Here is a 27,238-nt window from a genome sequence, read left to right as displayed (position 1 = left end):
AAATGCAAGATATTCAGGTAATACACAACAGCCGCAATGTTACTACAAAGCAAAAATGCGATCATGTGAAAAAAGACCCCACAATATCAGCTTTAATGGAAGACAAAAGTGGTGCATAAAAAAGCGCACAAAAGTGGAAACAAGTTCATAAAATAGTTAATTAAAACTCGGTGGATGGAGTGGAGGTGGGGGTTGTTCTTCCGTCAGAAAATGTCCATAGCGGCACTTCGAATAGCAGATATATATGAAAATACGAGATATGCCTTGCGCTGCAATCTGATTGGCTTAAAAACAATGATTTCATATAGGGTCTTGATGTAAACTAATAAGGGGCCGGATCAAAACGGGTCGCAGTAAGAAAGGCGGGGTTGGGGGTTGGGGGGGGGGGGGTTACCATGAGTTTATGTAAGAAATTTCGAAAAAAAAACTAAATATTTGAATACGTATGAATAGAAAAATCAGCTGCAGGAGTAAGCATAAACATAAGTATGTGTTACTTGCATTAAGATTGATTTTAAAATTTTAATGTAAAGTTACTTTATTTAAAAATGAAGCTTGTTTTGTACCGGGGACCAATTTCTCTCTCTCTCTCTCTCTCTCTCTCTCTCTCTCTCTCTCTACTCTCTCTCTCTCTCTCTCTCTCTCTCTCTATATATATATATATTTAAAGCGAGGGAGAGAAGAGAGAGATTTCCAATTTGCAGCACACAGCAGAAACGCGGTGCAATTTTCTCCACACAACCAACATGAGCTATTGTAAACCTCCCTTGAAGCTTCGACTCGAATCCAGAATAAGATATCGCATATACTCTACTCCTACAAGTAAGCGCCTCAATTAATGTTCCTACGCTCCTTATATACCTTGGACTCTAATATCCGAAGGTCATTTTTCAACGACCTCGTTCCGACCGAATTTCCATGGGAAGGATTTTAAGTAAAATCTGCATTCACAAATACATTAAATCTTTTGGTACTTAAATCCTTAATTACCGTTAAATAATTTTTATCTAATCGACTGAATTCTAATATCCCTTGGAAATGTTAATGTCACATGTATTTAATCTCATTCGAATCGGTGCATAAGATAATTAAAAAGCATGCCCTAAGATACGCTCACAATCGCAGAGTATACGGCGCGGATCTAGAAATCTGGCCTGGCGGTTATAAAACATTTTGAGCACATTTTCATACTCAAACTTAAAAATCTGTGTTCCAAATCGTACTCATACTCAAAAGTGAAGGTTATAAAACTTTTATAAAATCATCCTCACACTAAAATGGAGTAAATGCTCAATATTTTTCTAGTGTGTTTCAAACTTTGCACAGAGCTATGCTTAAAACAAACATGGCTGAGTTTGAGTATGAGTACGGTAAAAGTTTTATAACCTCCAGGCCAGATTATAATGATTTGTTATGATTTGACGAAAGAAAATGTTTTCAGATTGATTTTTCAGAAAACGAAAATATTTCTTATACTACTACTAAACGATTTGGTTTTTTAAATGAAAACTTATTTTTCTAATCTGTCACGCGTCCAGGAAATTCGGCCACATCTGCATCATCGATACTTTCCAAGAGATGTCCTTGCCTCTGCTGGGTTCCATTTTCGTTTGATAACTTGCTTTATATTCCGTTCTGTATTGTTAACTTAACCTCCTTCACCTTGTATGTTGGCTGGAAATATTGATGATCAAGTGCTAACGCTTTATGTCACCGATTGGATCTGTGTTAGATTAAGTTGGAATAATGATAGATGAATTTGTAAATTTCAAATAGAAGTGGAATAAGTCGGAAGTTTCATAAAGCAAGATATTTCTAGGGGCGTGGTTTCAGCGGCGAGAATATTTACAACGTACATATGTATGTCAGAGGTTATGCGATAATAAAAAATTATATAAATGAAATCAGATGAAAATAAAACGTGGAAAAAAGAAATCAGATTAATAAAAACAAGAAATACATATACATGACAACATAGAATAATAGTGTTCCAGCTGAACCTGGAGTAGCATGTACCAATGCAAGAGACATTAAGTTATGATAACTATGATCTAATGAACAATTATTATGGTAAAATACTAAAAAAAAACCAAAAACATGGGTTTGTTTTTTGTAACAATCATTATTTCAGTAAAAATGCATGTATTAGGATAAGAGAAGAAAGAATATATAATTAGACATGTACAGCAAAATCTCAAAAATAATTACATCATTATGAGTTTATGACGTTCTTTAACTATTTCTTTCAGTGTGTTGGCAAACTTTTCAATTACCCCTATTGCGAAAATATGTGTACCCTTATTAGAAGCGAAAAATATGTTTACCATTATGCACATGTAGCAACAAGATATGAGTAATTCCTGTAACCTTAAAACAACAAATATGCACTACCTTTATGTGACGAAATCCATCCATATGCGACAATGTGTGTTAGCTTTATGCGACAAATATGTACACCCTTAATGCGGCAAATGTGTGTACCCATGATGCGACAAATACAATGTGTATACCGTAAACCAACTTTTATTCGCCTCTACTTTATTTCGCGATTCACCTATGATAAACTGGTTCGCGGAGATTACTTTTTGCGATCAAGCGTTTTTCATTACAGATGACATTCAAGGACTGGTTCGCGACGATGAGGTTCTCGTTAATCTCGCGAAATTTTCTCGCACGCGAATAAAGGTTGGTTTACAATATATAAGTACATATGTGTGCATGTACAAGTGTATCCGACAAAAGTGTACCTTTATGCTACAAATATGTACCCTTCATGCTACAAATATTTACCCTTAATGTGATTCCGCGGTGGATGTACACTTTTCAATTAGGGAATCTGACCATGAAAGGCGATTCTTCTATGATTCCAGAACATCTGCATGTAAGAAAGAGTTGGTCGTGTCTGTAAAAGTCTCACAAAAACTTTATTGCAAAGGAATGTCTTCAGGGAAAAGAAAAGTGTTATGGACATAGCTCGCACGCACAAATTAGCGCAAAATTCCACATGCCGTTAGTTCAACATGAAGCCGCAACTGCGAACGATCCTCAACATCTGATACCAAACTCATTACGGTGCAATAAAATTTTTCCAAAACGCTCCGCAGAAAATTAAGGTTTTACGATCACGCCATAAAAATCTTCTCAAACTTTCTTAAAGAATTACTCTTTGCTAATCGTGAGTTTTGCTTTATTGAGATTGTTTCAGCAGGGAGCTAGTTACTAAATTAAAATTCAATCTTAAGATTGGTGCAAAGATAACAGTCATTGTTCTTTTACAGTACTTATTTTTAGAAATGTCGACTACTGGAAGAAACAAACTGAATATAAATGTATGTTTCATTGCTGTTAATTTCCCTTAGAGGATATTTGAGATTTGACACGACAAACACCGAACGAAATCTCTAAAGAGAACACTCCCTCGACAGAGGACTGAACAGTTTATCTCCATCGCTAGCGCTATCGATCCATTATAATTATTTTAGTATATAGTCACAATGTACTCACGTTCTGTATAAGATTGTACACCCACCTAACTATCCAAGAGATTCATGCCGGACTAAAAATAATTAAAAACGCCGAGTTTCCTTGATATTATATCAAGTGTGTTCCGTGACACTTATATATTCAATCTCCGCCAAAGAGATTTACAGACGAATGAAACAAGCTGGGTTTTTTTTAAAACTGGAATGTTTATTTCACAAATCTCTGCTTGTTTATTTTCACAGATCTGCTGCTATACGGAGTAAATATTTTTTCATTAAACCAAATTCTATTGGGGCATGCCGATAGCGGCTTCCAACTCCTGTGAGCATTTGTAAACACTACCGTGAGCTTTCAAAGAAGACAAATGTATAGTGGCTATTTATTTGAATAAACTTGTATATAAATAAACGCATACATTTTTACTTTTTATCTAATATTTATCCTGCCAAATAAAATATGATGATTTAATGTATAACATATATTTCAGTTCTCCCCGCCAAGATACTTCCACTGATGGAATAGAACACATTTTTTCCCTCGAGTTTAAATAGTAAAAATAATCTTCTGTAAAAACAAACGTTGGCATTGAATTTATCAAATGTTATCATAAAGCATTCCTAAGGCTACATATCATAGCCGTCATTCCGAGCCCTACACGTTTATATTTCTGCATTAAAATGGTTTTTGCCCGGGAGGAAACGCTAGTTTTCTCCGGAATCCAGGTGCCTGCTGCTATTCAGATCGATATTGTGCAAAGACACAGCAACGGAAAAAGTTAAGCTGCTGAAAAAAATATTTAATGATGACGCCTTCTTTTGTCACGGTTGTACGATGAGAAAGAATTCCATTCTTTTCCACGATGCTGGTAAAACTTTACATACTAGAAGGTGATTCTGTGATTGGAGGTGAAATGAAATGTACCTGAACTTATGGATAAATGCAATTTTCTTTCTATTCCAGAAGAAGATGAAGCTGTGGAATTCAGCAGCTTGCGAAATATTTGTCCTGGACACTCGAATAAGGTACGTATTTCTCGCCATATGGTACTGGTCCTTACTATTCCATACTAATTAACATTCGCTCTACGACGATCAAAAGAAAGCCGGAAAAATACGGAAATTATCGATCTAAGAGCTGTAGCGACCCTCCATCACAGAGACGAACTATAACGTGTAAATGCTAATCACGTCGGGAATGAAGATGGACTTCAGAAACACGATTAGTAAATTTGCATATATTTCGGACCTTTGACATGATTACGAATAAAAAGTTCAATTCATTCAATTGAGTAAGGAAATGAGTAGGACCGTAATTGAATATACGCTTCTTGAAACGGAACCTTTTTTTATGTTACCTTTGAAGACAATTTTTTTTTTGCAAAATCCACTTTCAAAAGCGGGCATTTACTAAATCCAACAACACCTATGAATTATTAGTGATACACCCATTTGATGTCAGCAATGCTGTCATCCCAAATCAGGTATCGTAAAAAGGCGGAATTTAAGCAATACTTTACAAATAAATTATTACACTTAATTACCTATGATTTAATGCGAGTAAAATGAGTGAAATCTATAACAAAGGAGTCATATACTATTGCCCCTCACTAAAGTAGAACTTGATGGATTGCATTCTATATAATTACATGACAGATGTCAATATCGTTATCCCAGGGACAAACATTGTATTTATTCAATAGAATCGACGAAGAGACTTTGCCTCAAAATCTGAATTTTTAAAGTGCTACCGGGTACCTAGTTCTAACCTGTCTTTAAGTATGCCCATCCTTGTAATTTTGTTCAGCGGCAGCTATGAATAATGCACCTCTCTATATGTAGCATATTGTCTTGTCTGCGGACGTTTCGCGACAGATTGAAGCTACATGTTCGATGATAAACAGAACATCCTATAGAAACAGTCTACCCATTGCAACGACTACAACAAATTGTTCAGGCGACATAAACGCTTTGTAGGGTTAATCAAAGACTTGTAAACGTTTGAATACGACCATGCTTCAAACAATTAAGATGATTATTCATTCCTTAAATTCAAGCAAACTGTAGAGCTAAACGTATTCTAAAGAGAGGAGTAGGTACTGTGAAGAGGTTTAACAAATAGGTACTTATACGCAGGGGCGGATCCAGGAATTGTGGTTAAGGGGGACGCCACTTTATGAGGCAGTGGGTCCAGGAGGGCGAAGCCCCCGCATTTTACAGATTTTATGGAGCTTGAAATATTTCTCCTATTAAGTCATTTGTACTATTTTCTATCATTTTAATAAGGTGAAATTAATAAAATGACCCAAATTTTAAGGGTTTTTGGAAAAAATTAAGTTCTCCCAATAAAGTAATTCAAGAAATCAAATGATTTTGTCATTTATTTCTATGGGAGTGGAAGAAATTATTGCTGTTTTTATCGTTTAGTACATTTTCCGAAACAAGATACCACGATTTACCTTAAATTTGAAAAATTTAGGGGGGGGGGGGGGGGGCTGCGCCCCCTCTAAATCCGCCACTGATACGTGTAACATTCTTCACTGGATTGAAGTTACCTCCACCTTAAAAACTAAATAAAAGGTAAATAACATCGCCACATTTCTGGTTATTTTTCTCATTATGGTACACTTCCCATCGAAAAATAGGTCAACTAGAAAGAAGATCAAACTTGTAGAAACATACAATATTTGAGATATCAGTTCTTTTGATATGGAGATACGTTTAGTACTAGCAATCCTTTGAACGCCTGGGTGCGTGCAGAATGTATGCGGACAGTACAATTATATTTAGATGAGGAAGAATTTTGAAAATAATGTTTTGTGTTTCACCGCACAGAAGAGTTCAACTAAGGAAAACAACTCCTGTTGTAATTGGTGATAAATACATATTTCTGTAAAACACAAAAATTGATTCTGTATGTGTAAATCCCATCAATCTTTCATGAGACAAATTGATCTAGTGGGCAAACACGGACCCCTAGATATACCAGAGGTAGGATCAGGTGCCTAGGAGGAGCAAGCATCTCCCGTTGACCGGCCACACCCGCCGTGAGCCTCAGGAAAACGGAGTTATCCGTAGACAAACTCAGTGTGCCAAGAACGGCCTACATGTAACAATCGGTATGAAACACGTCAGACAGCATTTGACCTAATGATAGGTTGTATTGACAAACTACATTGTAGATCGTTATAACGATCATAGAATTTGCGAAATGCTGATTTTAAACGAGACTGTTGGAACCCCTGCACCATCAACTTGTTTGTCAGTAGCATGCAAGGTGAAGATAACGAACAGTGATCAATATCATAACTCCTACAAGCAATACAAAATAGATAGTTGGGCAAACACGGACCCCTGGACACACCAGAGCATGCTTCGATTCAAAAACTGACTAAAGGCAGAACAAGCTCTTGCGTATCGAATCAGTTGAGAGATAAACACTATATGCAGGTGATAATGGAATATTGCTACATAAATATGGGAAGATGATGATGGAGAAGCTAAAATCATCCCGTTTGTCATAAAGTTGAGTTCTTAGCTTGCCGTTGATATGTATTTTCAATAAAATATCTAAGTATGAAGCAGAAGTTGACGACTCTGTGGTGTCCTTTATTTCGAGTTCACTGGGATATATCGAATCGACATATGAATGAAAATTATTATTGCTAATGGATTCGTCGTCGATATAGCTAAATGTCGAATTAAAGGCCACAGCAAGGGATTTTTTCTTCTCACGTAGGAGTTTTTGAATAAATTATGCTTCATAGGAATATGAAAACAGGTCAGCTAACAAAGGAGTACAATTCGTGCCCATGGGAATTCCAACAGACTGTTGGAAGACCTGACCACGAAGATATTGGCAATGAGGAACTCCAGCATATTTTTTATTTCAACTTCAGAGTACTTGTACGTGGGATCAGAGTTGCGTTTAGCAACTGTCTATGATGTCAAAAAATCTAGTCTTTAATTTATCGTGAGGAATGGTCGTGTAAAGTGTTGAAAAGTCATACGTTTTAAAGTTGTTAATTTAAGAAAAGTTTTTGCAACTTCAAATTTACAAAAAGTTGTTTAGAATTTTTTTAAATCCACATTTGATTTACACCACTTCTGACATATGTAGTCGCACAGTACGTTTGAAGCTTCTCCTTCACAACTGTTAAGATTTTCGTGAGGAACAAAGATAGGAACTTTGTAGAACATTTACTGGATCCAGCAATGTATCTTTGTAAGGGTTTTTATGAAGTTTAAGAATCCAGTATAGGTACGGTAATTCATCTGACCGATTGACTGGGATATTAAATGTGTCTAAAACTGAAGCATGGTTTTGAAGAATTTCGTCTTTTGAAAGGGTAGTTGGAGCATAAGTACGATTACCAAAAGTGGAATTAATGCCAAGTTCGTTTAAAATACAGTTGTAATAATGAGCCTTACCAAGGCAATGTTGTTACAAGCTTTGTCAGCTGGAACCAAAACATATTGCTCATGTAACCCTACTTCATGTGAACAACACCTCGTGCGTGTGTAATATTTGTTGCAATGTATTTTTATTTTCTTTAAAAATAGACTTCACAAGGTTCATAAAGTATCGGATGGATTGGGTGTAGAGACAACCTTTAGATGTGAATTCTAATTCCAAACTGAACTCAATCGTAATAGAAATATATACACGATATCAGTGACGTATACACACGATATCAGTGACGCATACACACAATATCATTGACATACTATGTATTTAGAATAATTGTATTGACATGTATTCACTCTAGTAAGGCTGTATAACTGAATAGAAGATATTCCGTGCAATGTCACGAATGTTTACAATTCCGGACAGTGCAGTATACCCTCTGTATGATACTACGTGTATTCAGTAAGCAGAAACAATAGCCGATTTACAGGCACCGGAAATTTACACTCCACTCCAGATAGAAAATATCACATTAATGATAATCGGGAGAGTGTCAAAGTTGCTCAGGGAAAAGTCGTTATTTTGCCTAATGTAAAGGAACAAAAGTGAAAAAAGAGCATAGGAGTGGTTTTAAATCTATATATTTCAATTACTGGTACAAGCAGCCAATTTATTAGAAACAAAATAAACGATCAACTTACACGGCAACAACTTAGCCCTTAAAACAAAGTTAAGAGTGTAATTATACGAAAAAACACTTCTACGTATCCATGTGTTATAAATCAGGTACACAGAACAATAACTTGTCGTTGGGGATCATTAATCCATCTCATCCGACATGCGAGGTAATAGTTTAACGTTTAATATTAACATGGCACGCAAAAATAACCAGCATAGCATTGAATTTGGGGTGGGTGTCACCTCCAATGAGGGTCAAGTTGACAACTGTGCTTCAATACAAATCATGAACAACTCCTACAGGTAAAAGCATAGACTGTTGATGTTATGTTTTTAAGTTAGAAAGACTTATCTGACAGGAAAATCTGAATTCTCGGAAAGATATCGAGAAAAATCGTTATAGGCAATAATTGTCTTAGTTTGGACGAAAGACATAAACTGTGATTTGAAGATTACATGCTGAATTCACATTTTTCGGTAAAAGCAGATATAAAAATCCTAATTAAAACGTTACAAAACCAATAACGATAATTTCACTGCCCTGCCACAAGGATTATAATGCTTGCAACAATAATTACACGGCCATGAGCATTTTGCGAGATTATTTCTATTATTAATTTTACATAAAGCCTCTGCGTGAGGAGGAAGTCAGGCCGACATTTGCTGTCGTTACTTTAGAAACCCTATCTCAAAAACTGTCTTTCTGCAATCATCAGGATACTTAAAATGCCCTAGTTCTGCCATTAGCAATAAATAAATATTAGTTCACAAAAATGAAACTATCTGTCAAAAGCTTTTATAAAATTCCAGAGAGCGACCACTTAAAAACTTCTTTGAGCGCAGCAGGAACTATTATATTGCACAACAAAACAAAGACCCCTTATGGACCCTTCTGGGTGGTAATATTGAAATATCATTTAGATTTATATAAAACATCATTCATAGTGTATGGGATATCAGTATTAGTTGACAACCCCTCATTATCACATAGATCATCGTGAATAACTACTACAACCCTGGCAATGATAAAAAAAATCCTTCCATTACCAAGGGACCGTTCTATCTTCGTTTTGAAAAGCTCTTTAAAAATTCTAGTATTCATGTGCAATGGTGTATTTTTGTAATATATAGAAATATTGAAACCAAGAAAAATATCTGCTATTATCATTAATCGTACGATTTGATTCATTTGTCTGGTCGGGGAAGACCTCGACAAGTTGTATGTAATAATATTTAATGTTTAATATCCACGACATAACGTAACACATTGGTATATTCACGTAGCCATGCCACATATGGAATTGCCATCTCAAAATTTTGCATGTTGTAGCAAATGAAGAATAGTTCACTGTTTTGGTGAACACTTATGGAATTATCAGCGTAGCTAATGAAGGAATGGTGTAGCATTCTCAAGGACAAAGCACATCTAACTAGAAACAAGGACCATGGGTTTGTCGCTTGCAGGTGCCTTATAGTTATCGAAAACAATTCAGGTTTTGAAGAAGAAAAAATACACGTAGAAAGTCCGTCAGTCGCTTTTATTTCGAAGTATGTAACATTTAACCCGAATAGATGCAAGAGTCCTCCCTTGTAGTAGCTGACCGAACTTCACTTCTTTTGCAGGTGACACAGCAAGTGTTCACTATAAAACCACGCTTGCTTTAATTCAAACAAAAATAGATAATCTATGTAGAGTTGAGTTTGCGCCTACGATTTCAAATTTGCGTCTATAGTTTTAAATTTGCGTCTATTCTTTTAAATTTGTTAGTACAATTTGGATAAGTGCGCATTTATTGCGCTATGTACTTAGCCCCATTGTAATCGCGGACGTACAATATCCCTATATGTTATCTGGTAGTGCCTCTGTGTGCGGAGATGTAGAGGGTTATGGGTGGTATGGTCTTGGGTTTGACACGACCATGACACAAGCGGCACTCGGACTCACGACCTCCAGGTTACGAAGCGAACGCTCTACCATTGAGCTACCGCGACCGGTCCATGCTAGGAACCAACATGTAAGTAAAAGGTGAAGATAACGAACAGTGATTAATCTCATAACTCCTATAAGCAATACAAAATAGAAAGTTGTGCAAACACGGACCCCTGGATATACCAGAGATGGGATCAGGTGCCTAGGAGGAGTAAGAACCTCCTGTCGACAGGTCCCGCCCGCCGTGAGCCTTATATCTTGATCAGGTAAACGGAGTTATTCGTAGTCAAAATCAGTGTGCCATGAACGACCTAACACTCGGTATGAAACAATTCAGACAGCATTTGACCCAATGATAAGTTGTATTTGCAAACTAGATCGTTATAACGACCATAGAATTTGCGAAATGCTGACTTTAAACGGGACTGTTAAAACCCCTAAACCATCAACTCTCATTTGTCAAATCTTAAGTCAGCAATTTACACGTTTCAGAAGATACTATTGATATGTCATATCTGAAATGTGGTAACAATATTTACAAGAAATAAGAATGTCAAACCCAGAAATCTGAAACAATTTGTTCACCAGTGAAATCGGTAATTTATATAATGGAACAGCCTGGGAGAAAACGCTGAGAGCTGAGAAATGAAATCTTAAAGAAATCAGTAATTACAAATCCCATCCATATGTAGAATCCAAACTTTTCTGTGACCGAGCTATCTTTAACATTTCAAAAGTTAAAGGAAAGGCAAACAGACAGAGCACAACAAATGCCCTTCTTTTCCAGATCTCCGATCTCGTAGGCATAAATATACTTTACTAAATTAGCCGCGACCAATATGTGATGTTCAGTGTACTATCAATGAAGACCTCCTATACAACATGAATGCTTTCGATTTTCGAAATCAAAACCTTCTGTTTGTGTTTATTTCGATAAGCTGTAAAGGAAATTTGAAGTCATTGTGACCTATTTATGCCATATACAGAAGTCTTTCCTGTTTCGGTCATGCTGACCTAGAAAGACACACACTGATACTAACACCCAACCTCCGGTTTCCACGAAGCGATAGTCCCGGGGTAACCGTTGTATGCTGGTTGTATTGTATCGTAAGCCACGTATAATATATTAAAGTCATTAAGCTCGACGATTTATGGGGAATAATGTATGCACAATATCGACAGTAATGGGGCATATAATGAATTTATGGACTTCCCATTGCTATTTGACGGAAAACGGATGAGAGTGAAGTTCATTAATTACTCATTATTCTGTGTGATTTCTACTTTGGGAACAAAGCTTTGAGGGAGCATGCACAACGGTTTGCCGATCCATACATAATGAAATTGGGCTACGTGTAAATATATTTTTGAACAATTATCCACATTGTTTTACAAAACTTTCCAAATATGCAGTGTCATCGGATGATTGGTTGTCTTTTAAAATACAACATGTTTCGGTCACTGTGATCGGGTGAATATGCTTTAAACTCACCATAAATTACTTTGTGCTTTAATAGAACTCGAAATGAATATTACACATAAACCCTTTCTATCCCTCTTTCTTTCTCTGATCAAGTATAAAAATACACCATCAGCGGTTATGACATCCCATACAATTTGTCATTCATCAGCAATTATTAAAGATGTTAAGTCTGATTAAAAACAGATACATGACAAAAAACACTGAATTACATTTTTGCATGTGTTTACATCTGAGATAAGAAACATTTTGCTCCGCCTGGGGCGCTGTACAACAGGCCGTGTTCTATACAAGTGGGGGTATCAGACGAACAACAGTTATCGCTTTAAAAAAAATTATTTTTAAAGATGAGTCGCTTGGGCGCCTGGTCTCTCTCGTGTGATGAGCAGACGGCCGACAAAAGCCGCTCTCCATCAAACTTCCTTCGTAATTGACTGTTCAAAAAGATGAGGGTCCCTTTATTAGTGAAGCACTTTGTAAGAAAAACGAAATTATGCGGATAACGAGGATTCTGCTTGTTGCTAACACTCATGCCGTAGATTCATTTACAGATTGCATCAACGTTTAACCATCTATCACAGTGTGCATTAACAATAATGAGAAGTGGTAAACAGTTTCAAACACCTTTTTATAGATATAACAGAAAACACATTCACTATTGGAGGGATATATGAGACGCAATTTAAAGTAACCCAAGGCACACAGTTATAGATTTGACACAGTTCAGTATGTATATATTGCTGTTTCGTACTGACTAAGATAAATAAAATCATGGGAGGCAAGTTGATGATACCACTGGGAACGATAGGGAGCGAGATTTCTTCGTATTCCATCAGTGTTTACAATGCTTTAGCTTGACAATTTTAACCCTTAACCAGCTCTCTAGAACCGCAGTAGTTCGCAATAATAAAACACAAGTTGATTGTGTTACGATTAATTTTCTCCTTCCCTCATCCGTTATGCGAGTATAAATACTTCATCAATAACGACCACTCTTCCGGGAATTCGTTATACTGGTTCCCGATATTATCGTTTCTTATACATGGAACTTTCCGTTAAATAGCCTTTACAGAATTGTAACGTATGCTGAAGCACGTTGTAATGAAGGATCAGAATTTTTATTACAGTTATTGATGTGTTTTCATAATTTATCAATTTTTATGTCGATTTGTGACGAAGCAAAATTCTTTTTCATAAATTCCCAAACATTGTTTTCAGCTTATTAGACCTGTTTTAAGACCGTAGCCTTTCATGGTAGGCAATTATTTATCCCTTGCAACTGGATGTGTTCAGTAACTGTGAAATGATTATCTCACGAAACCATGAATTAATGAAAAGGACATCCATACATTAGTATACTGTTGAATTAGGTTGTTTCTAAATTGATAAGTAGTTCAATTTCAGCTAATTATTTGTCTTTAATCATTAACACTGTAAATGACAGGAAAATCAAGTATCCGAAACATGTCGTTTAGTGTTACTAATTGCCAGAACTCATCGTTGAAAAATGATGAATTATCGCCATATCCAAAATGAGGTGAAGATATATGAAGTTCACATTTGGACGAAGGAAATCCTTGCTTCATATTGATAAACAGTCTAAGCCACGCACTGCTCTAACCTGATAAAATTCAGTCCAAGCTAATTTGCAACTAAAGTCAATCTCTTCTACGAGTCATCTGCTTCAGAGCGGCAATCTGTTGAAACTGAAGTGCCTTGTACTGTTTCGCGAGTTTTAATTAATAAAACTTGTCTGTTGTCAAAGGGAAAATCGAGCATTTTCCAAAATGAAGTGTTCAAAACAATACAGAAAATGTTTCAGATGTAAATCTCTAGAACCACACAGTTTTCAAGTGAGCACTTAACAGAAGCGGTGATAAATGTCGTTATTTTACTGTTCCAAAATAGTTGGAATAACTAACGGAAGGAATATGTTTATTAACGATTTTTTGTATCGTTTAAAGCTAGAATTCCAATATGTTGACGCAGATCTACACGATGGGAAAACTTTCTGGTTTTACATTAATTCAGGAATGAACTACTGCTTCTTGTAATCACATTAACAGAGGGGTAAAAACAATAGGTAAAACACATGCAACAGACCCGTTTAAAAGTGTGCTAGAAATCGAATAAATACTAGGTCAACAATCGTAAGGATTTAATTACAGCAACCACTTATACGTCGTCGGTGTTGGTGGGAGTTTTACCTCTAAAGCACGAGATCTGTGACAAAGTAATCAATTGCTGGGTGATTTAAAACACAGGCTTGATTACCACTGTACACACGGGTTCATAGATCTGTTAATGATTATTGATGTCCAGTATCGGTGAATTGTCGTCCTTAAACAATTACTCGCCATTGAACTCAGTATCGAAAGAGATTCATTTTAAAAGGTTTTAACACTTTATTACATGCGCGGTTTTAGTTTTATTGCAGTCCTTGTTTAATTCCAATACAACATACCTTCAATTTGCTCGTAGCATACACGCGCACCCGGTGTGAACAGGTGTTGCCTATCTGCATGTGTTGGGGAAACGGATGAGACACAGCTGAACATCTGGATCAGAATAAATCATTGTTTCGGGCATTATCTCAAGATTTCAATGTATATGTGATGCAAATGTTGAAAAAAAAAATGTATCTGTGATGCAAATGTTGAAAAAATTTCAATCTATCAATACTTATCTGTAGGAAGTACAGCCTGTTGTAAATTGCATGTGCTTTTGAAGTCATAAACTCCTAGTAACTCCTTCAATATAATCTGTACATCATTTCTCACAGAAGTAGGTGATTCAAAGATGAATGTGTTCATGATCTAGATAGACCTTCATTCTAATTTTTTTTTTTTTAAATTTGAATATTAATTCGTTCCGAATTAAATGACATTTTATTACGGGAAATAAATAGTTATGGATTTTTTATACAAAATGAGTTGCATATAAAGGTGGGTGGTCAATTGATTTCAACATTATAAAAGATAAATTAAACGGGTGTAGACAACAAACACTGGCTTTTTGGAAGAAGTAAAAAAGGTTCTTTGTTCGAAACTTTTATTCGAATCTAATGTAAATGTAACATAATACATATACGGCATCATAGTTCCATATCATTTATGCAATTTAATCATAAATACTAGATTCAAGCTGACAGTATGGCGCCAAATATGTTGATTTCGTAAACCTAACCACTGTGTGAGATTATTAACCCTATTAGAAGAATAACAATATGGCTTCATTAACGGTTATTCGTCTTATATTTCAAGCAATATTTGTATCGGAAATTTGAAATGAGGATGGAATTTATCATAATTTGTCAACAAAACCAAGCGGAAATGAATTTAGTATGGGCCTGAATATGCGCAAGGGAAGACAAAAATAACATATACAGTTACGGTATCCGATGCGTTCCTCTGTTAACTCGCAATCTGAGAGTGCGACTCCAATAGATAGCTTGGAGAAGGAATCTTTCTTCTTTTATGATTAGTGTTGTTTCAGTTAGATGCCTCATGGGTATAGTAATGAGGAATTCAAAATATCACGCGCCCGACTTACTCCCGCAGAAAAAAGGCCCCAAAGCAGTCGACATTGACCGGCTATGGAAATTACGGGATTTCTTTTTTACCAGAAAATATGAACATAAAGAAATTCAACACACGACAAACATGCATATGCTTTTAGCAGTGATTTTATTGAGCTCTAGCAGATAGGTAACGAGTCTTATTTAAAAAGAAACAAATTTCCATCGAGGTAGAGTAAAAATAAATGTACTACAATCGTAAATAGGTTTGGTGATACATAAAATTAGGTCCTTTAATACTAAATGTCCAGTTTTTACGGCTGTATTATATATTTACATCAAACAGAACAACGCATAGTGCGATTCCTAAGAGGAGAATGCAACTTAAAAAGTCAAGATGTGTATCAAACAAAAATCATGTTAACAGCATAGTCATATTATGTACGTCGAATAACTTTACAATTGAAAATATAAAAAAAAAAAAATAAAATAACTAAATAAAAATGTACTGCACCAAATACAAATTTGGAAGGTTGTTTGTTTTGTAGAAATTTGTTGAAGGAAATACATACCGGACCATTTTTAATTTTTTTTCCCCTTAAATCAATATCTAATTTTCAGTTCCCTTTCCTACATTAATCAAACGTTCAATACTGCGAATATTCCAACAATAATTATATTTGGTATAAGGCTTTAGTTATAAGTAAGTATATTTAAAATAGAACGTCAGGATACGTTTAACTGATACATGTATGAGACGTCTAGCCCCAACATTTTCTTTGTAATTCCGAATTTCAGGATATGACAAATGTAAAACATATGAATTTAACAAAAGATAACCACTTACCTATTCATTGGACATTTTTGACAAGACAAAAGAGTTAGCCTTCTAACAATTTTTAAAGAATTTGTATGAAAATGTTTAACAAGAGGTCCATGAGCCACATCGCTCACCTGAACAGTTGCAATTTCCGATTAAAAAACAATCAAATCCCAATATGGCGCCCCCTTGATGACCGAAATAAATTTTAATTGTAACATATATTTGACTTCGAATCATTCTGGGATCACACGATCGCTCTCAAACAGTGAGTCGGTAAATTTGACGGCGGATGAAATGACTGACAAATTTTCATATTCAGTAAACTGCATCATGCAGAGTATATAAATTCACTAGTATGTCTGCTTTCGCCCATTTTCAAGTATTTATTCAAAGGAAAATGCATTGTTGACCAAATCAATATATCGACTGCTACGACGTATATCGACAACCGTGAAATTCAGTGAGATACTGGTTCCGGGCGACCCCGTTGATCCACGAGTAATGTTATTGTATACGGATTTTACAACCTTGCCTTTGTATTTCAGAGTTTTACAGTAAGGAAATTGAGATCGTAACCAAGATGAACCAAAGCGCAACTACCATGATGTACAACGTGACCTACAACGTCACCGACAACGTCACCGACAACGTCACGTTGTTTCCTCTCTCTGGCGTGGGGGAGGTAGGGGAACCGGCACAGGTCATGCAGAAATCCGGACTGGCCGTCCTGTTTATTGGCCTCTATATAATTATTTTTACGCTGGGGCTCAGTGGCAACACGCTGGTGGTGTATGTAGTAGTTCGGAATAAAACCATGCAGACAATCACTAACATTTTCATCACCAATCTCGCCGTATCTGATATCCTTATATGCCTATTATCAATTCCATTTACCCCGCTTGGATATTTTCTGAATTCCTGGATGTTTGGAGAAGCTCTTTGTCACATAGTCCCAATGTCCCAAGCGATTAGTGTCTATGTGTCCACTCTGACCTCCACGGCCATTGCTGTGGATCGCTACTTTGTAATAGTGTATCCTTTTAAACCGCGGATGAAGGTGTTTGTTTGTTTGCTCGTCATAGTGGCCATATGGATCATATCCATTTCTATATCACTTCCGCTTGGTATATACATGCAGCTGTCGAAGGGCAACACTGGGGACTGGAGGTGCACAGAGAAATGGCCACGTGACCAAGCTGGTCAGTTTTTCACTGTCACAAGCCTCGTTTTACAGTACGTTGTGCCTTGTAGTATTATCACTTACTGCTATTTTAAAGTCTCGCTGGCGCTCAAGAAACGCTCTAGGACTAAAATAGGGAGTGGCTCAAAATGCCGTGAGAGAGACGAGCAAGAAATACGACGAAAGCGTCGAACAAACAGAATGCTTATCGCCATGGTAACCATATTTGTGCTCTGTTGGCTTATGCTCAATATTGTCAATGTGACAGTTTCTTACGAAAAGAACTATCAATTTTGGTATTATTATACACTTATATTTTTTATTGCGCACGTAATTGCTGTGAGTTCCACCATATATAATCCTTTCCTTTATGCGTGGATGAATGATAATTTTAGAAAGGAATTCAAACAAGTGTTGCCTTGCCTGTTCCGAGGCGATCGGGATCGCCACGTGAACGGAAGCACTACAAATACTCAGTACACCAACGTTGACAATCAGCCGTCTGTGTTGATCAATCGATCACCCATGAGAGAGCCGGACGAAATGAACAACATGAAAAAATCCAAGGTGTTCTATGATACTGAATCAGAAAAAGTGCATCTTAATCAGCTCAACGCAGAGACGACTGATGATTCCGCGTGAACTAAGCCTCATCAAGGTACGAATTATTCAGGAACGACTGATGATTCCGTGATAAAACATTATTCAAGGTACGAACTAATCATTCAGCAGCTTGTGGTGTGGGTATCGAGGATTTCTGTAGAGGATGAGACGTGCGAAATTATCGCCATTACATATTCTTTGTTGATTAGTGTGTCATTCATGTATTCATACCATTTTAAAAAAGAATTCAGGATGTTTTCCAACATAAGATACATACATGTATGTATAATGAAATTTTCCTCATCTATATGGTGCATGTTTTAGGTTCTATTATACACTGGAGTCAGGAGAGTAACGTTTTCAATTAACAATGAAATATCAAATAAGAAAAACTCAAAAAAAAAAAAAAAAAAAAAAAAAAAAAAGGACCACGTGATTGGTAATGTACTACAAGCATTTGAGGTTTATTGATAAACTATGTACATTTCTTTATTTATACATTCGTTGTTGAATTTTCTGCGTTTAAGATCTGCGTTGTTGAAGCATCGTAGGTCCCCCAGTGCTTCACGCCGTAGATTGTAAAGCTAAATCAAGTTGACCTGCATACTGTATACTGGGAAGGTTTATTTTTTCGTTTTTGTTCATTATTGGTGAAACCACATCCGCTTGCATTATTATTTTTGAATTATTGCATACAATCTTGTATGCTTCAATATCAAGTTTTGAAAGTCGCAAAAGTTAAGCAAATGCTACTTCAGAATAGACTTTAAGAATTTGTGGCCAGGAAGAGTTTTCCAAAATTTAATTTTACATCTGCAATATAAACACCCTTACACAGTATGCCAGTAACTTTGCGGGGCTTCTCCCGTAAATCATTAAAGGTACACTATTTGATGTGACTTGGAATAGACAAAAAACGCATTTGTTACAATGTATATTTTTATTGTGACGTGGGTGTTGTTCTTTTAAAAATAAAAGTCTTCTTCTTCACCATGTGTTAAATCTTAGCTTGAAATGAACACTATGGTTAGGTGGAATTGGATGGTTTTGAGATCATGTATTAAAGCATGACTTCCGCGAGCCTCGGAATATTGAAAATATCGATGTTAACTATACACAATACGAAATATTGAAAAAGTAAAATTTTGGAACGCTTCAGAAAGCAGGTTGCGAAAACTAAGCGTCACTTGCGCAATTCTAGCATGCAATTTAGTGTTTACCATACTACACAGTATCAGATAACAGTCAATATGATACATGTATCATGCTCGGGGGCCGTTTTACCGAAAACCGATAGATATAGGGTGTGGATGTTGATTGAATATTGTTTAACGTTCCTCTCGAGAATATCTCACACATATGGAGACGTCACCACTGCCGGTGAAGGGCTGCAAAATTTAGGTCTATGCTCGACGCTTATGGCCATTTAGCAGGAGGGATCTTTATCGTACCACACCTGCTGCGACATGGGACCTCGGTGTTTGCGGTCTCATCCGAAGGACCGCCCCCATTTAGTCGCCTCTTACGACAAGCAAGGGGTACTGAGGATCTATTCTAACCCGAATCCCCACGGAACGGGGATGGATGTAATACCAACTTTACAAGTGTACCTGCATTGTGAAACGCATTGTCTGGAACGTCACAACTGTTACAATCAGTCCTGCAATAACATAACTGTTCATTGTACAAGGTCACGTGACAGTGTGATCCGACTATCGGGATCGCCACACTGTGGACTGCCAACCTCTAAACCGATGACGTAACACACACTATTTTCTTCTTGCAAAGACCCCCTCCTCCCATGACCATTTAGGAAGTTACCGGGCTCAATATAAAGATATATAAATTTTCAGTATGTACATATACAGACGATATAAATAAGTGTGTTGTCGTCTCAGTTGAAATGCAACAAAATATTGGCGATATTCAACAAAGAAATGCCCCAAATCAGGACTCCGTGATTAATCTGATGTTTCTTTCACAACCCCCGTCTAGATCTGCCAATCTGTGAACACCGTGTAAATTCCATTAAGCCGGTTGCTGAATTGTGACTTTTCACAAAATCGTCTTTTCGCAACACTACTTTCTTGGGCTCATACTTCGCAAATGCTGGGATGCTGAACTGAAAATCAAAATTACCGGTGCATTGAAAGCGACGATTCGCTGATGGTTTCACTAGTCTGGATCATCCCAATGTTTTGGGGCACTCCCCCACAAACGTCTCGACAATTTCTATAGAAAAACTCCCGGTTAAATGTCGCTATACTAGTAACTACAATTATTGGGATGGTTTGAAAGAAAATGTGTAAATTTGCGATACTAGATGTGAAAAGAATGTTCGAGTAATCGTTATTAGTAAATTACGCATATTCGAATGGAAATTCAGTATTCGATTATCCAGTCACGTGTCTAATACCCGTATACGAGTTAAGACGGCGAGGTAAAATATGCAACATTTTGTGGCGATGGAAAAGAAACGTTGCTTGTGGAGATGTTTCTCTCTTAACAAAGCCAATCTCTACCAGAGGGCGCGCTACGCATAGTTTCACTTTAGACGATGATAGATGTTCTAGAGCGCAGCGAATATGTAATACATGCACGCCCTCTAGTGAGAGATCGAGCGAGAGCAAAGACAGAGGTATCTGCAAACTAAGACCACTTCCGTTATATATGATACATGTATATAAAGGCACGATATCAAATTTGATCAATCATCTAAAAGGGAACATACCCCAGCCTCATGGAGTTAAATTCATCATTGCTTTTCACGTTTTACTTTTTTTTTTATCGGAAGTAAAAACAAAATAGTTTAAAAATTTGTATCGTGGGGAAACAAGACTTCTTGATCGATATTTAGTAAACTTTACGATATCGCTACCATATGCTACTCTAGTGCATTTTGGATGTGAAAGAAACGGTATCTGAAAAAGTAAATGAATCTATCATATAGTAGTTAATCACAAGGGGCCCAGAATCTGAACGCAAGACTATGAAAGGGGAAAATTATAAATAAGAAATTTATTCCGATAATTGTTTATGATTATTAATGTTTCAATGTGTGTGTGTGTGTGTGTGTGTGTTAACACGATACCCGCTATTGCCTTTGAATTTTCATCATGTAACATGGATATTTGCTGGGAGGCATGTATCTCGGACTGTAGGGGACATTTGATAAGATTAATTCTTTATAAATACGTGTTCAACTGTTTATCGAACATTTACCAGTCATTTGAGCTTGTAATTAATATATACCTGCATTTACCGAAAAGAATGGATAGTTTAACGTCACGTAATGTAAGTAAATCGATATGTGCAAACAGGTTCTCATAGCAACAAACTCTGGGGGTGGTAGAGATACGGTAAGTAGTAATTATATATATATATATATATATATATATCCAACGATGACTATAAGTACACATGATCCACACTTAATTAATCACACTTAGCGCTTTCACCGTATAGTTCGGCTCTTCAGAGTGTAACAAGTTTTACAAAAAGAACATTCGTTTCAGCTCTATACGATAATGCATATTAATAATAAAAACCTAATGCGTTCCTTGTATAAAATATTCACAACGATACACCTATACTGTATCTATTTATGTCTCTCACAGAGGTATATCATATAGACACACTCATCATTCTAACAATTTTATAAATTTTAGAAACTTTAGAACCTTTTATATTTTGGGTTTTTTTTTCTTGCAATTGAAACAACAACAATAATCTGTATAGGATCAAAAACTAGTTTAACTTAAAATGATGTGCCACATTCCTTCGTATATATTTTATAGTTTATGTCTTTGTCATGAGCAATCTTGTTGATATACTTTGTCTGTGCTCCCTTTTGACATTTTTTTCTTTCAAACCTGAGAAAGTCAATTAGTGTCACACTAATCTATGAAGCCAGTATCTTTAGAGTAATTTGTGAAGAAATCTAATTTTCTTGTATGGCATTTACCTTTTTCTTCGCATTATAAGTAAAATCCCAAAGTAAACTGTACCCTTTTGATACCAATTTCAATAATAGGTTTTTTTTTTCACACCATTCATCGACAAGATTAACTCAATGCCTAGAGAGGGGACGCTACATGTATCTTGAATTAGAGTCCAGTCACTTCTCCCCCGGACGTCAATCCATAAAGTCGTATAATTATCCGTCACTATCCTATTTTCAGGTAAAGAAAGTTTTACTTATTTTATTTTTTTTATTATCAATTTTCCAGTACAGTAGATTTTATACTCATGTTGTTCTGTTTTGGTGAATTATTGCACGGGAACGTTTAATTCCAATGCTTGTGAAATCTAAATACCCGGTAGTCGTAAAATATTATTTTAATTCGTGATTCATTGATGGCCAGAAAGTGTTTTCTGTAATTATTCTTTGTTTTGTACAACATTTTAGAAATATCTTATTTTGTATGTTACGTTTTCTTTGTTAAATGTCAAAGTACAATTTCTAGACAATGCTATTCCATGTTTATCGGTTTTCTTTGTTATTGTACATTGTAACTAAATCCCGCTCAAAATGAAACAACAAACATTCGGTTACGTTACAAATACTTTATTTCGAATTCTAGACGATCTGTCCCATTATCAATCTGTCCATAAGGTAATCTAACAGAGGGAGAAATGTCTAGGGGTGAATCGTTTTTTGGGGGCGAATCGTCTTAGCACGAAACGTCCATAGAGGCGAAAGTCCCGCATTCACCGATCCGTACTTAGGCTATCCGTCCCCTAGTTAATCTGTCCCCGGTCGATCCGACCCAGGAAAAAAGTTTGTGTTCATTATGATTACTACGTTTTGAACTATGTTTCCAAGTGTTATTTACAATATAGAATTGGTTTAATTCATTTGTATGTTTCATCTTCATGGCGTGTGCCTTTGACATCTCCTGTCACCAGGCAGTAATTAGTAATGAATCTTGATCACCCGTGTTTTTTATTTACAAATTATTGTTTTCTAAAGTTTTTTCCTAGGTGAAATTGTAAGCAGAGTTACATTTGAATTAAAATCTACTACAACAACAATTTTCTAAATACCACGTGTTTATCAAGTATAGCCTGGAGACATGCATTCTATCATGAAGACTAGTACTAGTCTTATTCTGATAATAGGTGTCAATGATTATCGCACTTCAAACACAAATCATAAAGTCTAATAGTTGTCTAAACAAATCATTTACAAACCTAAATCCGACATTTATCTAATTTTGATATCTAACTTCAGAGACCTAAAATTTGATTCCCAATCTCTCTGCTAAATCGTGTTAAATAAGCAAGTACATGTAAAAACGTCCCCCTTTTCTTCAAATTTAAATTATTCAATCATTATCATTTGTTATATCTTTAATAAACATATTTAAGGGGCCGGGTAGACTATAATCAAAATGAGCCGGATCGACAATGGAACGGGGTCATCTCGAGACGCATTCACTAGGGAAGGATCAACCGTGGGTCGATCCGACCTGACACGTTTTATTTTACGTCCAATAATTAATATGCAATTTCTGCAAATGTGAATAATTATTTCTTCGTGATTATTTTTCTTTACGAGTTCACACTTTGTCCTCGTCGTTGTTAACATCGCAGCATTATAAAAAAAAAAAAAAACAACATCGCAGCATTATATTTCACAATTCAGTACTTATGCACTAATAGATGTATTATATAATATCACTTTGTAAACAAAGTAGCAAAAGTGTTTTGTAGTTCTTTTGTTTTTGATTTTTTCAGGATACGGTTGACTTGATTTCCGGACATTACATTGAGAAAGAAGCAGTTCACTGATTAATCGCCGAGTTATGGTGGATCACCTGAATACCCAAGATGACCCAGGACTTCGGGAGGCCTGTGGGGTGTTTGGTTGTGTGTCACAGGGTGAATGGCCTACCCAGCTAGACGTAGCCCATACCATCTACCTAGGTCTGGTGGGTCTGCAACACAGAGGGCAGGAGAGTGCAGGAATTGTGACCAGTATGGGGACAAATGACTGTAGGTACATTGTAAGGAAAGGAATGGGGCTGGTCAGTAACGTGTTTTCAGAAGACGACGTTCATAAATTAAAAGGAAACATTGGAATAGGTCATAACCGTTACTCCACCCAGGGAGAGTCTGACACCATCAATGTGCAGCCATTTGTTGTGGAGACCATACACGGACTGATAGCAGTTGCTCACAATGGGGAGCTTGTAAATGCAAAGAAACTGAAACAAAAGCTGATGAAGCACGGAGTTGGCCTGTCCACAGGAACAGACAGTGAGTTAATAACACAACTTTTGACACATACCCCAGAGTGTGGGGAACCTCATGGTGCCAATTGGGTTGAAAGAATTAAGAAAATAATGAGTGAGACTATACTTTCGTATTCACTCGTAATCATGCATGCTGACAAGATTTATGCTGTCAGGGATCCTTTTGGAAACAGACCTCTTTGTCTGGGAAAACTGGTCTCACTTGGGTCAATCAAAGACAACACAAATAAAAATGAGGTGACAAGTGGCTGGGTAGTGTCATCGGAGTCGTGTTCTTTCAACAGCATTGGGGCCAAATACTTCAGAGAAGTTCTACCGGGAGAGGTGGTGGAACTTAGCAAAAGAGGAGTAAAATCTGTGTACATGGCTCCCAGACTAAACAACAAGGCTCCTGCCACCTGTATATTTGAATATGTGTATTTTGCCAGACCAGATAGCATCATGGAAGGACAAATGGTGTACAGTGTCCGACAGCGCTGTGGTCAGCAGCTGGCCAAGGAGGCACCAGTGGAGGTAGACCTGGTTAGCACAGTCCCGGATTCTGCTACACCTGCCGCTCTCGCTTACGCAGCTCAGCTTGGAATTCCATATGGAGAAGTCTTTTGCAAGAATTGTTATGTTGGAAGAACATTTATCCAACCAAACATGAGACTGAGGAAGATGGGGGTCAACAAAAAGTTTGGTCCACTGAGTGATAACATTAGGGGAAGAAGAATAGTACTGATTGATGATTCCATAGTCAGGGGTGTAACCATGATCCCCATTGTTCGCCTACTCAGGGCAGAGGGTGCTAAAGAGGTACACATTCGGATTGCCTCTCCTCCCATTAAATACCCTTGCTATATGGGGATTAATATCCCCACGAAACAAGAGCTTGTGGCCAATAGAATCAAGGAGGACAAACTTGCAGATTACTTTGGTGCAGACAGTCTTCAGTATCTGACAGTGGAGGGACTTCAACAAGCAGTTGTGGAAGGAATAGAAGGGGATGTGCTGGGAAACACTGGTCATTGTGTGGCCTGTCTCACTGGCAGTTACCCTATTGATCTAGATTGGTGAAATGTGGAACAAGTCTTTTAAGGAAGATATCAACAGGAAATATTTTCTATCTGAATTATTTGTAGAATGAATTTTATTTGGTGCTCTACGTAAGGCTAGTTTTTCCTGCAAGCAGATATTAATGCCAATTAAATTCCTTAAAAAATATTAGATATGGAGAAAAAATGTCAAAAGGGAGCACAGACTACTCGACAAAGTATATTAACAAAATTGCTCATCACAAAGACATAAAATATAAATAAATGTATGTGACAAAAACCGAACAAATTATTTAAAGAACATCTTTCATTTAAAGCAGATTATTCAATTTACAAGTTAATTCTGAGCATAATCAAACAGATTCTAGTGTTTGTCACATCTCATTTTGTTTTGAAACATATTTTCTACTATCGGGCTTCTTAGGTAGTGCAAAGCCTTTGTTCAATTTGTGGGTTTCTGAGGTTAGATGAGGGCACAATAAGGGATCAAAGATTTATATGCTTATAGGAGTTATGAAATTGATCACTGTTCGTTATCTTCACCTTGCATGGTAATACATAATCTTCTTATGAACAGCTAAGCTATAATTAGTCATAATATTAGGCATCCTCATGTAGGGCTTATTCAAATTTCTTGAAATCAACGACCTCAAGGGTAGTGTCGGGCCACAATAGGGGTTCCATAGGAAATTTTCAATACATGGGAATCCATATAGGAAGAACTTTTCAAACCCATATTAGTGATAGATTGTTAGAATGACCATGGGAATGAATTGTGCTACATTATTTGCTGACCTGTTTTTGTATTACTAACCGATCATCAGGAGATGTTTACTCCTACTTCGTCACCTGATCATACAACTGGTTGTAAGCTTCTGATATAAAATCTAGTGTTTACACTAGGTACCCTTACTAATATTGTATCTTTTGCAGAATTTAAAATGACAGAAATTAATAGAATTTGTGAAAATCGTGTTTGATTACCCTAGCGTTTAATTAAGTATTTCTAAAGCAAAATGTGCATACTGTTTTAAACATGTGGCTGTATTTTGAAATTTGAGGAAAGTCTTCATACTCTGACTTCATACACAATCAATGTTATCGTCACCAGTGCATTTTAGAGTGATATCATTTGACATATATTACATTAAATCGATGAAGGTATGTGGATCATTTCAAATGTTTCATTGTTGCATATATTACATTGCATGGAATAAAATCCTTTGAAAAAAGCTTCGGTTTATTAAGTTTAATTTAAGTGCAACACAATTAAAGGTAATGGCACTGACTCGTACGCTACACTTTAGACCCAGGATTTCATTGTGATGTACTTGGTCAACATCATATATCCTCAACTCCTTCAAACTATCAACTGTACCGGAGGTCATAGTCTGAATGCTATACATCAGAATACTTGTATTTTAGTTTAAACAATATTTATTAGTAAATAATTTGATAATAATGTTTTTCTTACAATGTCTTATACATGTAATAGATTGAGAAACAAGCCAATAGGCTTATATTAATCTCGCTCTCAATCTCTTACAAGTAAGAGGTGAATGAAATATCTAAGTACAGTATAAGTCATTTAAGTAAGTAATTACAATAATACATGAAAAAAGAAACAGAAAAAAGAAAGAAAATCTGGAATTGAGTATTGAAGGAAAAATAACACACGTTTAATACATGTATGTATGATAAGTGTTGATACAGATCAAATGAATATAAACTATAGAATAGGTTGAAATAACAAATTGTAGACTTATGCCATAATAAACAGGTTTTCTACTTATTACAACCCTGATGGACATGAGTATATTTTATATACAGCATTAGATATAGTAGA

The 27,238-nt window shown here is 36.3% G+C and overlaps 2 protein-coding genes and 1 long non-coding RNA gene across 4 annotated transcripts in view; 2 read left to right on the top strand and 1 right to left on the bottom strand.

Annotated features, from left to right (window-relative positions):
• The window catches only part of LOC125658421 (uncharacterized), a 38,245-nt gene extending 34,565 nt beyond the window's left edge, over window positions 1–3,680 (bottom strand). Inside the window, exons 1-2 of the long non-coding RNA XR_007363738.2 lie at window positions 3,505–3,680; window positions 2,791–2,875 (exon numbers count right to left, since the gene is read on the bottom strand). This is a non-coding gene — a long non-coding RNA (uncharacterized LOC125658421). The remainder of the gene's footprint in view (window positions 1–2,790; window positions 2,876–3,504) is intronic.
• Window positions 1–19,088, top strand: part of LOC125658415 (neuropeptide Y receptor type 2-like) — a 33,149-nt gene extending 14,061 nt beyond the window's left edge. Inside the window, exons 1-3 of one of the 2 annotated variants that reach the window (XM_048889680.2) lie at window positions 4,160–4,348; window positions 4,444–4,505; window positions 16,861–19,088. In XM_048889680.2, coding sequence (XP_048745637.1) covers window positions 16,896–18,137 — 1,242 coding nt within the window. In that variant the 5' untranslated portion in view covers window positions 4,160–4,348; window positions 4,444–4,505; window positions 16,861–16,895 and the 3' untranslated portion in view covers window positions 18,138–19,088. Of the gene's footprint in view, window positions 1–4,159; window positions 4,349–4,443; window positions 4,506–16,860 lie in introns of those variants that run through there. The other variant, XM_048889679.2, reaches the window with a different exon arrangement.
• A 4,766-nt stretch (window positions 19,089–23,854) lies between these two features.
• Window positions 23,855–26,621, top strand: LOC125658410 (amidophosphoribosyltransferase-like). Its single transcript, XM_048889657.2, has one exon. It carries the CDS (start codon window positions 23,906–23,908, stop codon window positions 25,412–25,414), a length of 1,509 nt encoding a protein of 502 aa, XP_048745614.2. The 5' UTR covers window positions 23,855–23,905; the 3' UTR covers window positions 25,415–26,621.
• Window positions 26,622–27,238: the final 617 nt, after the last annotated feature.

Source organism: Ostrea edulis, chromosome 9 (genome assembly GCF_947568905.1).
Source record: "Ostrea edulis chromosome 9, xbOstEdul1.1, whole genome shotgun sequence".
Taxonomy (NCBI): domain Eukaryota; kingdom Metazoa; phylum Mollusca; class Bivalvia; order Ostreida; family Ostreidae; genus Ostrea; species Ostrea edulis.
Note: the sequence above shows the minus strand (reverse complement) of the source record. Positions and strands in the feature narration are given on the sequence as shown.

Bases quoted from the DNA above. Each gene is read 5' to 3' on its own strand.
- LOC125658410 (XM_048889657.2), top strand. From the start codon at position 23,906: ATGGTGGATCACCTGAATACCCAAGATGACCCAGGACTTCGGGAGGCC.